This window comes from Haliaeetus albicilla, chromosome 22, assembly GCF_947461875.1.
Source record: "Haliaeetus albicilla chromosome 22, bHalAlb1.1, whole genome shotgun sequence".
Classification (NCBI taxonomy): domain Eukaryota; kingdom Metazoa; phylum Chordata; class Aves; order Accipitriformes; family Accipitridae; genus Haliaeetus; species Haliaeetus albicilla.
In genome coordinates this window covers 16674733-16690296 of record NC_091504.1, presented here as the reverse complement: position 1 = coordinate 16690296, position 15564 = coordinate 16674733, and the positions used below count along the sequence as shown (strand labels likewise).

The 15564-nt window shown below is 38.2% G+C and overlaps 1 protein-coding gene across 2 annotated transcripts in view; it reads left to right on the top strand.

Moving 5' to 3' along the window:
- The window catches only part of SMG1 (SMG1 nonsense mediated mRNA decay associated PI3K related kinase), a 70054-nt gene that overhangs the window by 12853 nt on the left and 41637 nt on the right, over positions 1 to 15564 (top strand). For both annotated transcript variants that reach the window (XM_069810045.1, XM_069810046.1), the window contains exons 3-10: positions 1841 to 1996; positions 7300 to 7436; positions 9727 to 9785; positions 10547 to 10760; positions 12685 to 12810; positions 12905 to 12977; positions 13665 to 13762; positions 15313 to 15486. In XM_069810045.1, the coding sequence (XP_069666146.1) occupies positions 1841 to 1996; positions 7300 to 7436; positions 9727 to 9785; positions 10547 to 10760; positions 12685 to 12810; positions 12905 to 12977; positions 13665 to 13762; positions 15313 to 15486 (1037 nt within the window). The remainder of the gene's footprint in view (positions 1 to 1840; positions 1997 to 7299; positions 7437 to 9726; positions 9786 to 10546; positions 10761 to 12684; positions 12811 to 12904; positions 12978 to 13664; positions 13763 to 15312; positions 15487 to 15564) is intronic.

Here is a 15564-nt window from a genome sequence, read left to right as displayed (position 1 = left end):
AATAGAATTTGTATATATTAGGATTTTAAAAAACTTTTCAGGCCAGGAGATAACTGAAGAGAGTTATAACGTAGTATTTACAGCCTTATTGCCAAAAAACACTGATTGCCCTGCTGTTTTTTAATTACTCTAAATGACAATTTGTTTCATATTGTTACCAAAGATGTACTGTCTGTCTGTCAAGTGGGAGAATACAGGTTTGTGTTTATTCATTTAAAATAATGTCAGATACGCTGTAGTAAATACTACATGCCTTTGCAGACAACCAAAAAAGCTGGGATATTTTGTGTGCTAGTGGGAAAGTATGAAATAACTTCCAAGAACTCCAACAGTATATGGTAGTATGTCTGGTTTTGATAGCTGATGTTTGTGGTCGGAGTACATGATCTCTGATATCTTTGGTTAAACTAATTTCTTTGTTGCTTTGAATTTTAGTGATACACTTCTGTTTAGTCATAAATAAAATTATTGCTGTTAGAAGTAATTTCTTTCATAGGACAGTGTTGCTTTGTTATGACAAGATAACGTTAAGGTGGCATACATGCTAGTTTGTTTTTAAAAATTGTATTTAATGTTGTAAATCCAAGTATACACGAATTATCTTTACTGTAATTGTAATTAACTAATTAGAACTGAGACTTTGCACAGGATTTTCTGTAATGGTTGGGTAGTCCCATGTGTATAGAAATACACAAACTTTTACTGGTAGTTCACAGCTTCTTTTTATCAAAAGCTTTGCCTTCAAGATGACATTCTTTACATCTAGTAAGGTCCAGATTCACCTGATGTTTGAACTTATCTTTTTATCATCCTGTAGTCTTGGTAAGCTGCCTCTTTTTATGGAGAGCCACCTCTCCTTCTCCCCAGGCTTTCTTTTATACACTAGTGCAGGTGGAATTGTGGAAATACCTTTTCTGAAAGAAATCTTGCATATCTTTCGTTTTTCTGGGTTTAATTTTATTAGTTGATTCTTCCCTGTCTCAGGCAGAAGGCACTTTAGAAAGCTGCCTGCACAGCTGCCTCGAAAGTGAGCTCTGATACACTGAGTGAAGTATTGGGCAGGCTCGGGACAGTTTCACTTCTCCACACTACTGCAGATGAAGAACCTGCCCATCAAAGCGGTGTCACAAACTGGAAAAATCTTTAGTTTCAACTTTTGAGTATGTAAATTCTTGTGGATCTAGGAGTAAAAACAATTGAATTACTCAAAATGACACTTTTATTTCCATTTTGTATTGTTAACAAAGAGGTACCGTGTGTATCTCAAGTGGGAGAACGTAGGATTGAGTTTAATTTAAGATAATGTCAGTATTAGTGTGTGAAAATACTGACTGTTGTATATTTAGGGAGAGCTGTTCAATCTGTACATATTTTTAAAAGCCACAGATTATTTATATTTCTCCCTTTTTTTTTGCCATTTTACTGAGCCTGTGTGGTAGATTTATAACAAAAACAGTGGAAATTTGATGTGCATAATCAAGGAGCAAGTGAATGTATCTAGCCATGTGTACTAGCAGTTTGACATGAAGGGCCTTGTAAAATACAGGGTCAAAAGTAATAAGAAAACCCCAAATGCAACAAAATCGATGTTAAACTTCACTGTAATAGAGATTTTTTTCATAGGCTTCAAAAGAAGACTGATGAGATTCTGAATATGTGACCTGGAAACTTACAGGGCATAGCAAAACATTTTTGCATGTGAAAGTGAAAAAGGAAGCTAAAGAAGGTGGTAGAGGATAGGGCTACTAATTTGCATATGAATTGAATAACTCATAACATACTATGTTACTAAATATATGGTCTGATAGCCTGTCTTAATCTCACATTGTTTTTTCCACAGGTGGCTACAGTGTCAATGGAGGATCTGGGGAAAATACTTATGGTCGGAAGTCGTTGGGGCAAGAGCTGAGAGTTAACAATGTGACCAATCCTGATTTTACCAGTGTTCCGCATGGGAATCGTGCTTTAGCCACAAAAGACATGAGGAAATCACAGGGTAAGGATACCACAGATTTTCAGGAAAAGAGGATCTCTTTTGGCAACCTCTCTTGTGTTCAGAATATGAAAAGTTTGCTATGATTAGGCAATCTATATAGATTTGATTTTTTTTTTATGATACATGATTAGATGATGTTGATGGAAACTGTCATCTTGTATTTATACTGTTCCCTCCATTGAGAGTTCCTCCATAGGTTAGGCAGATCTCTTGACTATATGGCTTATGCTGTCAATCTTTCAATTTCCTTTAAATAGCTTTTGAACCCTTATTCAGGTTAGCCAAATTTGGCAAAGAGATCAAGGGCTCCAAGAAGGAGAATTTGCTCTTAGATTTGTTGAAAATTGATGCCTGAGTAAAAGGTTGTTAATTAACGAGTCCCTAGTGAGGGAAAACCTGCAACAGTGAGCTCAACTGTTATCTGTTCTCACTGGCCTGCAGGTCAACTAGTCATCACATAATACCAGCTGATTAGTCAGTAGATGTGAACTCCTGAATCAGCCACAATTCATGCTCCCTCTTGCTCAGCTGAGGATTAGAGGCCAGGGAGGGTCTGGAGGCATCATAAGAATATGGGTAAGGTCTTGGGAGATGCAGCGAGAGGAAAGCTGGAGTTGCAAGAGGCTGCAAGAATGCTGGACATGTGTTTTTGAGAAAGAAGTCTTAACTTTTCCCACTATCTGGGTTTAAATCATAGTTTTTTTTAAAAAGAATGTTATTCCAAGGACTTTTGAATGAAAATAGAAACTTTGTTATGACTAAGTGCTGTCATTTATTGCATCATTTAGTACAAGTGGTAGTTGAGCCAGTGATGAAAACTGTGGCTGCTTTATGCCAGGCACATTATAAACATACGAGGACACGGTGTTTCTCCTCGGGGATTTATATTTCAGAGGTGGCAAAAGGTGGAAGAAGGAAGTTCAGTGTGCTTTGTGGTGGAAGTGGTGACATGACTGTTGCAAAAGCCTGATCTTTGGAATGGGTTAAACTCAAACTTTATAGTCCCATTCTGGTGTCTTGATATAAAAATTATACAGTCCTTTTAGTGTTTTAAATTATGTCTATGTAGAGGAAATAGAGAATTGTCTAACAGAGAACTCTGTAAATAATCCTGGTAGTGGGCTTGTGTGTGAATTTATTGTTAGTACTGGCAGAAAAATTCAGACTGTTCTCTTAGGTACGTGAGCACCTCTTTAATCCTTAAAATGTTAGGGACTGTAATTTCAGATGACTGAAGTTGCTGCCTATGACTTGTATGCTTCTGTGTGTATTCTGTCCTCTAGATGTCAGATTTCAAGAGTTTCTCCTTTTTAACTGGGCTGTCTTTGTGATTGTAGGTTTCAGCAAGTCATTTTGATTTTTCATATCTTCTTCAAAATACAGTGGGATTGTGTTGCAACAGGATCTTATTTTTTAAATTCTTATATATTTTCTTGTCTATTAGTGTGTGCATTAAGCAATTTTTAAAACCGTTGTCTTCTGTGAGTGAGTTAGCATGTGGCTGAGACCTTGCTGATTTTTCACAGAGTGGAAGTCATACAAGAGTTCACTAACTAGTGCTTTGATTAGTATAGTTTCAGTCATGCTCTTGATTAGTTTATTCTTTTTTTTTTAAATTATTTTTACGTTATGATTATGGCTCAACAGACAGCTAACACTTACTCTCTCAGGGAGTAATGCCAGTGTTCATCAGATATTAACTGAATAAAACCAAAGCTGCTTTTAGTATAGAGTTTGGAACAGTACGTCTTGTTCTAGCAGCAGTTAAATGTATGTCTCATACCAGTAACCTTGGTGGTGGTAGTTTTATTTATACAGTTATGGTTTTAGGATATTTTTTTTTTGTACGTAAACAGCACAACCGTATTTCAAAATAAACTACAGTTTTCCATGAAGAGATTACAAGCAAAAAGATAGACACAGAGAAGACAACACTAAAAAGTTGCAAGTTGTGGATTTAATTAATTCAAGGCTTATACTTACTGTTGACTTTTCATCTAACACTGAAGAGTCAACCAGCATTTTTTGGGAAAGCAGGGGGGACTTTTTTAGGGACCTTGCAAAGATCTAGAATACCTTTATTTTTACTAAATAACTTTTTATAATTTTCAGTGTTTTCCAAACCACTGCATCCTGGTTTGCCCTTCAAGAGCAGTATCTAGTGACCCAACCCAGCTGTGCTGGTGTAGCTTCCCATGTGCTTGCTGAGTGGCAGAGATCAGTGCAAATTGGGAGCAACGGAAGAGAAGTGATGTGTACTGTGCGTTCCTTGTCTGGGTTATTGTTGGTAGAGTGCAGCTGTAGGAATATTGTAGAACAGACTTTTTCTCATGAGGCACATCTGTTGTCTTGGAAAGGACTGTATTATGGGGTGGCCAATGCATTGAATTATTCAAGGACAGATTCAAATTGCTGTTTTGAGAGGCTTTGTATGTAGACAGTCTAATAGTGAAATAAATGTGTGTAGATTTGGTTCAGCTTAAGCTTTCAAGATACATTCAGTAATGTAGAATGCAGTACTTTCCTAGCAGAAGAGTTTTCATGTGGAATTATTCATGAATAGCAGTTGCACTTTTTATTTTGTGTACCGTAGTCTGTGTTAATTTCCATTGTAACCAAGCTTTAAAATAAATTTCATTCTTCTTTGTGTATGTTTTGTTTCCAAACTAGTCCATTTGAACTTGCAAAAATTTTTTTTTTTTCCCTGATCTGGTGACCTTCTACTACTGCCCAGGTTTTAAAGAAAATGGTAAATGTGGTACACCCCCAGGCAGGCTGCATTCTTCCTAGTAGTCCTTTTCTTTCTTCTCTAGGGCTGATCAAATTTTTTGGGTGGGTAATTGCGCTAGGTCCATCTTTCTGAAGTTTGGCTATGTATTGACCATTGGCAGGCAAGCCTTGGACTACAGCTGCTAGCTCAACTCTGGGCAGAAATACAAAGAGATCTTCAGATGCAAGTGATCATCTAGCAGGGATTGTAGTTATTAGCCTGACACCATCACCCAGGAAGACCTCAGATAATGCTTCAGAAGGTGTCTTTGCTGATCATGATTCCTTGTATGTTTCTCACCAGATATGTGACTTTTTGTCCACTACTAAAGGCTGTGGTTTCCACATAAAGCAAGGGAAAAGAATCTTAATTCTTCCAAAATGGACATGTATGCTTTAATCTTTTGTAAAATCAGTAACATGTTAAAACAAGTCCTCTTCATGCCTGTCAGATAACATCTCAACATGTCTTGTGTATTGTGCTAGCTAGGAACAAAACGTAGATTTGATCCTTCAGACTCTTATTGCTATTTTAATGTTTGCTAAGCCTGCCTAATCCTTCAGAATTTCAGCTATCTTCAAAATTAATTACTTAAACTGATGTCTGGCAAGAAACAGATTATCAAAGCCTATTGTATTCATACTCTCTTAAAATTCAAAAAAATAAAGACATGAAAATAAGGTTGAGAATATTCTTCATGACTGTAATACGGAAGACATGCTCTCCTGTAGGTGATGTCATGATCTATAAGAGTTACTGGCCTGTGGGTGGGTTCATAGGATTCTGTGATACACAAGGACACGAAGGTTTTTGTTTCTTGCATTTCTTTATTACAAGTTACTACAAATTACCACTAGTAAAGCAAGTATATACTTCTGATTAATTACTTATATGCACACCTGTATATACTATTCAAAATGTTACTGGTACAGCACTTGCCAAACTTCTCCCAGGAGTGGGGCCAACTGATGGCAGACAAAGTCCCACTTCAAAGATGATCTGCGTCTTGGAGCCTGCAGTCAGTCAGGTGTCCCCAGTGAGGTCCGATCTGTCCAGGAGGTCTCACGTAGCCAAGTCTCTTTGCAGGGGGAGCTTTCATAGAGAAGCTCCATTTTGGGTAGAAAGCAAGTTATTTTTATATTGTTAGAGATGTAAGGGAGCGTAGGATGCAACCACCTGGAGCCACCAGTAGCTTTTACTAACAACTGTTTTCCATCTGGAACAGCCAATAGATGATGCTGTCTTCTATTTTCTGACCAATGTTTGCTTTCCCAGTCAGTTTTTCCTGCTGGAGCAGCCAATAGCTTTCCCAGGATGTTTTCCACTGTTACAGTCTATTTTTCACCTTTCCAGACAATAAGTTTGTTGTTGCAGTTTCTTGGTTTTGCACTTATCAAAGGTATCTTGGGTTGTCTCAGGTTCTTAGGTACCCAGCTGCCCTTCAGGAATGCTCGAGGTTCCCAGGCTGGGTTCTCAGCCTAGCAGTTCACAGGCTGGTACACATCTTCTGTCAGTATTTTTCCATTACAACCTTCCCATTATAACCAGGTTGCCTTTATGGCTGCTCCCATCAGGTGACTGATATGTAACATACCAGAGAAAAAAGCTGTCTGTAGTTGTCTTGGGTGTTCTTATAAGAGTCATGGTGACTAAGAAAACCTCATCATTCCGTGAGGATTCCACAAATCCTCTAATTTTCATCACCATGAGACATCTAATGTTAAACTTTTCAAAAGAAACTTTGTTTACTTTCTGCAAGTGAAGGAAATGAATTCTTCATATGAATTCATTGTAATTTGTACCTAAATCAGGTAAACTGAGTTGTGACCTTCACTGGTATCAATAGTGCTATTGGTCAACTTAAATTAAATGTTTTCTTGGGAAGATGCTAATTCTCCTGTATTATGATCCACTTTAATCAATAGCCGCTGTACCTCTGCACAGTGTATACTTTTGTTCTTCAATAGAGGAAAAGTATATCTCTCTTCCTTTTCAAAGCAGAACCCTGCTAGCTATCAGAGGACTACTCATAATTTTTCTTCTTGTGCCAAAATGATAGAGAAAATCTTGTTTCTTGGTAGTTGCTTGAGCTTAAATCTGGTTCTTTGCTACAAGAAGCAGCTTTTTTTTTCCACCAGGTTTACTTGAAGTATTTGTTGAATTATTTTTGTTTATATATTCAGTCAGAAGTCTGATTTAACCTTAACACACCCCTTTTTTTAGTTCAATTTATGTAGAAGGGAACTAAATCCAGGTTTTTGTGTAGAAGTAAAACAGTTCTGCTTAGTTCTGAATGAGTTCTACCCAGGTACTGGGCTGTCCACTGGAAGAAATGAAATATTTTGGTAGTTAAATTACATTTTACATTTCATTTTCCTCATGTCAGCTTTCAAACAAATCAGGATTTTTTTTCACTTTTTTCTCAAATTACTGTTATGACTTATTGAGTCCACAAATACACATTTCAGCCAATACAGATATTATTGATCAAATGCTGTAGAGAAAAGAAATAATTGCCTTTTCTTTTTTTCAGAGCGATCGTTGTCTTATTCTGATGAGTCTCGACTGTCAAATCTTCTTCGGAGGATTACTCGGGAAGACGACAGAGACCGAAGACTGGCTACTGTAAAGCAATTGAAAGAATTCATTCAGCAACCAGAAAACAAACTGGTTAGTAATTTTTACTTTTTCCATAGCACCAGAGTATTTCTCGTTTTATAAAACTGTCTTTTTAAAAATCTGAGTATTGGGATATATCTGCAAGGAATATCTTACATACAAGGAATTTCCTTCTGTGTGAAGGGAAAGTGTATTCCTGGATTGCCTGTCCTTTTTCTGCCATTCAGGAATTTTTTTATTGCTTGATTACTTATGATGTATTGCCTTAAAGCAAACTACTGAATGTGTGAGCTGTAGGAATAAATATGGCATGCATGTGGGTTTTTGTTTCCCTGGTCTTAGCAATATCCTCTGGATCCTTCAGCAAGGAAATAGAGGAAAAAGGAAGTAAAACATGTTGTTGTCTTGTTCAAGAACTGTTTCTGTATTTTAAATTAAAAATGAGCTGTTCACAAGACTGTATAAATATCAGCATATCTTAGAGTTACTCAGCTTTCTAGCTAAACACCTTTGTATGTGGATTCCCATTTATGGGAAGAGAACAAAGTATGTCTTTGTTTTCATTACATCTTCGGGTTTTTTAATGGGTTGTTGAACTGTCTAATATCCTCAAGTGTTTCTTAAGGACTGGGGTAGGGGGGCCTATCCCACTGTGGGTATACCTTTTTAATACTACTTATTTTCAAGTGAAGTATTAAGAGTATTTTGTCTGACACATCTCTCCCACTGTTTTGGAGAGCTTAGGAGTTCTCCAAGTATTGAAAAAGCAGGAAGTGGTGGTTTAATACCCTGACACTCATTTACAGGCAGTGCTGTGATATTTCAGTTGTGGGTTATGTGTCTATCCATATTTATAAGAAGTTGGTTCATTCTCTCATTATATATTAATTAACCAGTGGTAATTGTGCTCTTTTCCAAAAGGCGTGACACTTAAACATTGAGACTTTTCTATTCTGTGCACCTCGGTATAAGCAGACCATGTGCAAGCTTAGCTACTACTTCAGCTTTCCTCAAACAAAACCCTTGTTAATAAAAGGGTTTGGGGAGTAAACGCTTTCCAGAATTATTCTGTAGGGTGGTTTATTACTTCCATTATTCTCAATGCGTTTTTTCTCCAGTTATTTTTGTAACTGCATTTTATTTAGGTTTGTTGGTATCTCAGAATGTATTGGAATTGCCATTCTAATATCTAACTTGGTGGCAAACTTTGTACTTGTTAGTGGTCAGAATGTTAAAAGTTTGTCACTGAGAAACTTTTCTTTAAACTTCTCCCAGCTCGCTAATGAGAACAAGATCAGATGTCAAGTGATATCCATGATGTCAAGCCTAAAACTTTATAATGGACAGTGTTTAACCTAGCAGTAGCTCCTGCAGTTCTTGACACTATTAAGTGTAGTTTAACAGAGTTCTCTTCGTTCTTAGGGTTGAAATGTGTGTTCGACAAAGGTAAAGTAGTAAAAGTCACTAGGCAGTGGCATTGACATATAATGGCATCGTGCTGCAGCTTCTAAATTGTATAGATGCCTTCTCCTGTCTCTTTTGTAGCCTCTTTTGCAGATACCAGCACATTTTTAAAATGTCCTTGTGAGTTCTGAGGGGCCAAGCATGTGGTCCTCTTTCCCTTATTCCCACCCCCAAAAGAGTGATGTTGCTCAAAACTTAACAACAAAAACTAGATAACATTCACTGTGTAAAAGATTAATAACTTTCTAAAGATAAGAGGAAAAACCTTTTTATTAACTCATTGAGAAAACTTCTTGTAAATAGCTTATACAGTTGCAGCTAATGCATTATTTTGCAACTCAACTCACTAATTTTTTTAGTGCATATTAGGAAAACAAGTATTTCTGGTTCTGTTTACTGGGAAGCAGTGGTTCATCAATAATGTTTCATCCCCCAAAATAATAATCCATTTCTCTGCAAGTCAGGATTGCCTAAGAAGAAATTTTAATACTTCAGATTGTATTAAATATTCTGCTGATGCAATTCACTATTAGCATAGGAGACTAGGTCTTCGGTAGATGCTACTGATGAGCTGTATGGTGAGTCTTACATTTGTGATGTAATGTTATCAGCAGAAACTAAACTTAGAACAAATCTTGATAGCAGGCTGCCAGTGTATTTTTGTGGCTACTGTAAATAAATATGAAATATAACATGTAGGATAATATTGCAGTATTGCTTAATATAGTTCATCGCAGTCTGCAGTGGCCATGGAAAGCATAATAGCATTCTATTAGCAAACAGAATTGGTAGTGGTGTTTTTAATGTGGTTGTAAACAGGACCTAGTTTGCAGAAGTTACTGTACCATTATGCTTGTGCCTTTTATGTATCTTACAGGTACTAGTTAAACAACTGGATAATATCCTGACTGCCATTCACGATGTACTCAATGAAAGGTAAGCTGGAAAACTAAGCAGTTTGAAGTCTTTAAAGAGGAAAAATAATGACAGTGTTAGGTTTGGATTTCAGTATAGAAATGGAATGGAGGGGGGAAAGGTTGAAAGAAATGCATTCACTAATTTTGCATGGGTGTGACACTGACAAGAGGATGGGACTGGAGGAGAGTGAAGACCCTCGTAGGCCCATCAACAATACTGTTAAACTATCTAGAGTGCACTTGACATAGAGAGAATTTGAATGCACAAGTGTGGCTTTTATGTTGTAGGTAATATGGAGTCTGTCTCAGCTATGTTTAATCACCTTGGTGTAGTCGTGTGCTGCTGTGGTTGTTTAGCTTGCAAATTGAACTTAAGTTTTTTACAACCTGATCTAATTCATTTACATCCAGCTAAGAGCATATGTAGAGAGAACTCAGGTGTGGGGGGGCTTTCTGGTGTTTAGTTTAGTGTTATTACCCAAAGTCAGCTGTATGTTAAGAATTTTCTTTCTTGGATAGTGTGTTGCAAGTAGAGCGGCCTGTTTATTGCATACTTTTATTCAAGTTTATTTATTCCATAGAAATAATATTTCATAGAATTTTTCCGATTATTAATTTTTATTTTAGCTTCCTCACTGCTGCCATTAAGTAGGAGAGAAGCAGCTTGATTCGTGCATATATTTTTCTGCTTTAGAAAATGTTTTAATTTGTTCATGGTTTCTTCTGTTCTGCTCTCATGTCTGGAGATTGCATGTTTCTTTTTTCTCCCCCAAAATACAGTAGCAAATTGCTTCAAGAACTGAGACAGGAAGGAGCTTGCTGTCTTGGCCTTCTTTGTGCTTCTCTGAGCTATGAGGCTGAGAAGATCTTTAAATGGATTTTTAGCAAATTCAGCTCATCCACAAAAGATGAAGTTAAACTTCTTTATTTGTGTGCAACCTACAAAGCACTAGAGACTGTAGGAGAAAAGAAAGCCTTTTCATCTTTAATGCAGGTAAGACTACAAGTTAAAACAGGATTATTAACGATTTTTTTCAGTGCAGTGCTTGAATCAACTTTTTAAACTGAAATGAACCATTAAGTACTGCTATGTTGAATGAATAAATAAATATAATGTAGAGGGTTGACCCTGACTGGATGCCATGTGCCCACCAATGCTGCTCTATCACTTCTGCCCTCAGCTGGACAGGGGAGAGAAAATATAACAGAAGGTTTGTAGGTTGAGATAAGGACAGGGAGAAATCACTCAACCAATTATCGTCACAGGCAAAACAGACTTGACTTGGGGAAAATTAATTTAATTTATTACCAATCAAAGCAGAGTAGGATAATGAGAAATAAAACCAATTCTTAAAAACACCTTCCCCCCCACCCCTCCCTTCTTCCAGGGCTTAACTTTACTCCTGATTTTCTCTACCTCCCCCCTCCAGCGGTGCAGGGGGGTGGGGAATGGCGGTTGCAGTCAGTTCGTCACCCATTGTCTCTGCTGCTCCTTCCTCCTCAGGGGCAGGACTCATCACACTCTTCCCCTGCTCCAGTGTGGGGTCCCTCCCATGGGAGACAGTCCTCCATGAACTTCTCCAATGTGGGTCCTTCCCATGGGCTGCAGTCCTTCAGGAGCACACTGCTCCAGTGTGGGTCCCCCACGGGGTCACAAGTCCTGCCAGAAAACCTGCTCCAGCGTGGGCTCCTCTCTCCATGGGGCCACAGGTCCTGCCAGGAGCCTGCTCCAGCGCGGGCTTCCCACAGGGTCACAGCCTCCTTCGGGCATCCTCCTGCTCCGGCGTGGGGTCCTCCCCGGGCTGCAGGTGGAGATCTGCTCCCCTGTGGAACTCCCTGGGCTGCAGAGGGACAGCCTGCCTCACCATGGTCTTCCCCACGGGCTGCAGGGGAATCTCTGCTCCGGCGCCTGGAGCATCTCCTCCCCCTCATTCTGCACTGACCTGGAGGTCTGCAGGGCTGGTTCTCTCACATATTCTCACTCCTCTTTCCAGCTGCCATTTCTGTGTCTCCCACAACTTTTTTTCCTTCTTAAAAATGTTATCGCAGAGGCGTTACCACTATCACTGATTGGCTCGGCCTTGGCTGGTGGCGGGTCCATCTTGTAGCCGGCTGGTATTGGCTCTGTCGGACACAGGGGAAGCTTCCAGCAGCTTCTTACAGAAGCCACCCCTGTAACCCCCCCCAGCTACGAAAACCTTGCCACACAACCAAATACATATAATTACAACTGGGAGGGAACTTTGATTGAATGAGGTTCTTTGATTCTGATTACATTAGAAAAGAATGTAAAGTCTTTATAGGATGATACATATTTTGATGCAACTTTTTAGTATATATTGCAGATCTAAGAGGAAGAATCTTGTCGAGAGCTCAAGTGGAATGGTACACAAACCCCAACCTGATTGCTTTGTGCTACCTTCTATTTACAATTTCTAACTTGAATTGTAATTACATCTGAGAGGGAGTAGGATGTGTGCAGACAAATCTGGTCCCCTGGTTAAAGTTTTAGGGACTGTTATTTTGGGTGTAGAACAACTATGGCAGGTCTGTGCTCCAATTTAATGTTAACTTTACAGAGCCAAAAAGCTTCAGCAGGAGAAACAGAAGCTTAGAACAACTAGTTGTTCCATGGCTAAATAATTAGAGAAAACAGCGTCCCCAAGCCTTGAGCCTGGGTCTGCCATATTTCAGGCAAATGCTCACTTGAAGTGATTATTTTCATGCGGTATACGTGATGCTTTTTACATTTTTCCTTCCTGCAGAAAGAGTATTGAGTTGGTTCTCTTGTTTGAATCAAAATAGTTTGCTAAAAAGTGTTCAACACTGAATAAATCTCAGTATGTCTTCATATGGTAACTTTTTCACATGTTGATTTAATGAAGTGAAATGTCTAGTGGCTTTGCTTTACTTTTTAGCTTGTAATGACCAGCCTGCAGTCCATTCTAGAAAATGTGGATACACCAGAGTTGCTGTGCAAATGTGTCAAGTGCATCCTTTTGGTGTCCCGATGCTACCCACACATTTTCAGCACAAATTTTAGGGTAAGCTTACTTTGTCCGCTGTATTTTCTTTCTTGCATAGAAATGTTGGTGCAGCAAATTGGGTAATTCACCTTTTTTCAAAATGGCTTTCCAGGACACAGTGGACATACTGGTTGGGTGGCATATAGATCACACTCAGAAACCTTCATTGACGCAACAGGTGTCTGGTAAGTTTGGCCGAAGAGTCACTAATATAGTCCACTTTGGCTTGCAGATGATGTGGGTTTACTTATACAACTCTGGTCCTACTGACATGGAAGTTGACTTAAACCCAAAATACGTTTCTGGCTACATAACAAAGACTGTTCCTAATTTTTTTAGTAAATTTGCATTTGCCATTTTATGCTGTACCTGGGAAAATGGGATGCTTTATTCAGGCTACATTTAAACATCAATTGTTTTGTGTAACTTTTCAAAAAAATGTTCATATGTTTATAGATCTTAATATATTCTATGTGAAAGAATATATTTTTTCCTATGTACTCCTAGAAAATCTTTGTGGTAAAGTTACTGTACTGGCATTCAAGAAATTGGGAAACTTCTTCCTATAGCTATAGCAGTTGTCTTGGTGTTATTCACAGCAAGTCTGTTATGTTTCCTGTGTCATAGTCCTGGATTCTATCCTTAATGTTTAATGGCTGTGGGGCAGGACTGAACCTTAAAATGAATTTGTCAAAGGGACAAAAGAGGGAAATACAATTTATGTTTATTTTAAAAACAATTTATGTTAAAATTTTCATGCAGATGACCTTCTCTTACCTTACCAACTTTTACCTCAGCAATATGCAAGTAAAATTTAATTTCTCTATGTTACCTTGTTCCCCTGTTTTAATTGCCCTGCTATTTTCATACAGGATGGCTGCAGAGCTTGGAGCCCTTTTGGGTGGCTGATCTTACTTTTTCTACCACGCTCTTGGGTCAGTTTTTAGAAGATATGGAAGCTTATGCTGAGGTAAACAAGACTTCATGGTATATACTAGAGTTAACTGTTGCGTATTTCTTAATAAATCCACAGCTGTGATTCTTATGGATGTATTACATTTGTAGAAAATAAAATTATATGGTTTTCCTGGGGAAAAGAGGATCAAATTATGGAATATACTTAAGGCATGTACAATGACAATTCTACACAAATCCTCATGAACTACTTAAATGTATCATAGCCAGGCTTTCAGCCATTGTTGATTGAGAATACTGTGGTGTTATAAAAATAAAACCAACTAACCAAACAGGAATGCCTTCATTTTTAAAAAGCTGCAGTGAAGGCATTTCATGGTCTTTCCTTGGTATTTTCTCTAATTGTCCAACTTCTGAGTTTCTCAGAAGTAGTGACTACTGGGGGGAGAGGGATTCTTAATGCTTCCGTAGACTAATGGTAAATCTGTCTTTTTAAAAAATAAAATAATGCATTATATAGTGCAGGAAATAATGCAGAAGGAACCGATAGAAAATGTAAGTATATTAATTTAACATATTTTGTTTTCACTTTGTAACCTTTGCTTAGTTAACAGGGCTTAGAGTTTATTTGATGCTGTCATCGAAGGAAGAGTTTTGGTTTTGGGGAGGGGAGTGTTGTCTTTTTCTTAAGGTATATGTGCTCATAGGTATATATTCTTGTAACTAGATTATGTATGTTAACGTGGAGATCCAGGTGAAATTGTACTTCCAGCATAATCTGTTTCACTCGGAGCAGAATAATTAATTTGATTTTATTAGTGTACTTATATGTACACCAAGGTTGCTGATGGTACGGCTTTGAGTTAGGATTCACAGACTTCTTTGACAGTGTGAAGCCCACAGAAACCTGTGCTGTGTGACTGTAGGTACACGGTTAAAAGTGATTAGTCAGTGCAGTAAGTCGCTGCTTATCAGCTTGTCTGCTGAACTGGACAACATGCGTATTCTTAGTCACGGAAGAGTTTTAAATGGGGGTAGACCAAGGCTATATCTATACTAATGAGATCAGCGCTTCTGGGAATGTTCCCAGGCACTGATGCCAGCTGGCATGATGTAGCCTGCTAGTAAACTCATGGTCTCCAGATCAAGGTACTTACATGTAAACAGTGTGATGGGAATGGCCACCTGAACATCCTGACTCCAATTAGTGGACAGGAGTTGTTTGGGAGAGTGGTAAAAGTGTGCAGACAAGTGTTGTAACAGTGCAGCAATATGGATGATCATGTTCTAGGGGCCAGGAACATCATAAGCCTCTGTTTTAATTTATAAGATATAGTCTGAGTACTCTGCTTCAACTGGCTGACTTAATGAGCAGCATCTTATTACTGCTCTGTGACTTGCTCATTGTCATTGTGTAACTATAACCCATCTTGGTATGTATGTGAAGTTAGACATACTGGATAAATATATCTGTAATTGGATAGTATCTATAATATGTCTGGAAAATAGATAGATGAAGTATTTTCAATCTCATATAATACATGCATAAAAGATCAAAATAACTGTTAATGGTGTGTACTGATACATAAAACTTCTGTGCTGTAGGACCTCAGCCACGTGGCTTCTGGGGAATCAGTAGATGAAGATATTCCTCCTCCTTCAGTATCACTTCCTAAACTGGCTGCACTTCTTCGGGTTTTCAGTACTGTGGTGAGGAGTATTGGGGAGCGCTTCAGCCCAATTAGAGGACCACCAATTACAGAAGCCTATGTAACTGATGTAAGAATTCCGTTTTTCTTTTTGTTTTTCTTTGTTGCTGACATGTTTTATCACCATATAATGATGCTATTCACTGAC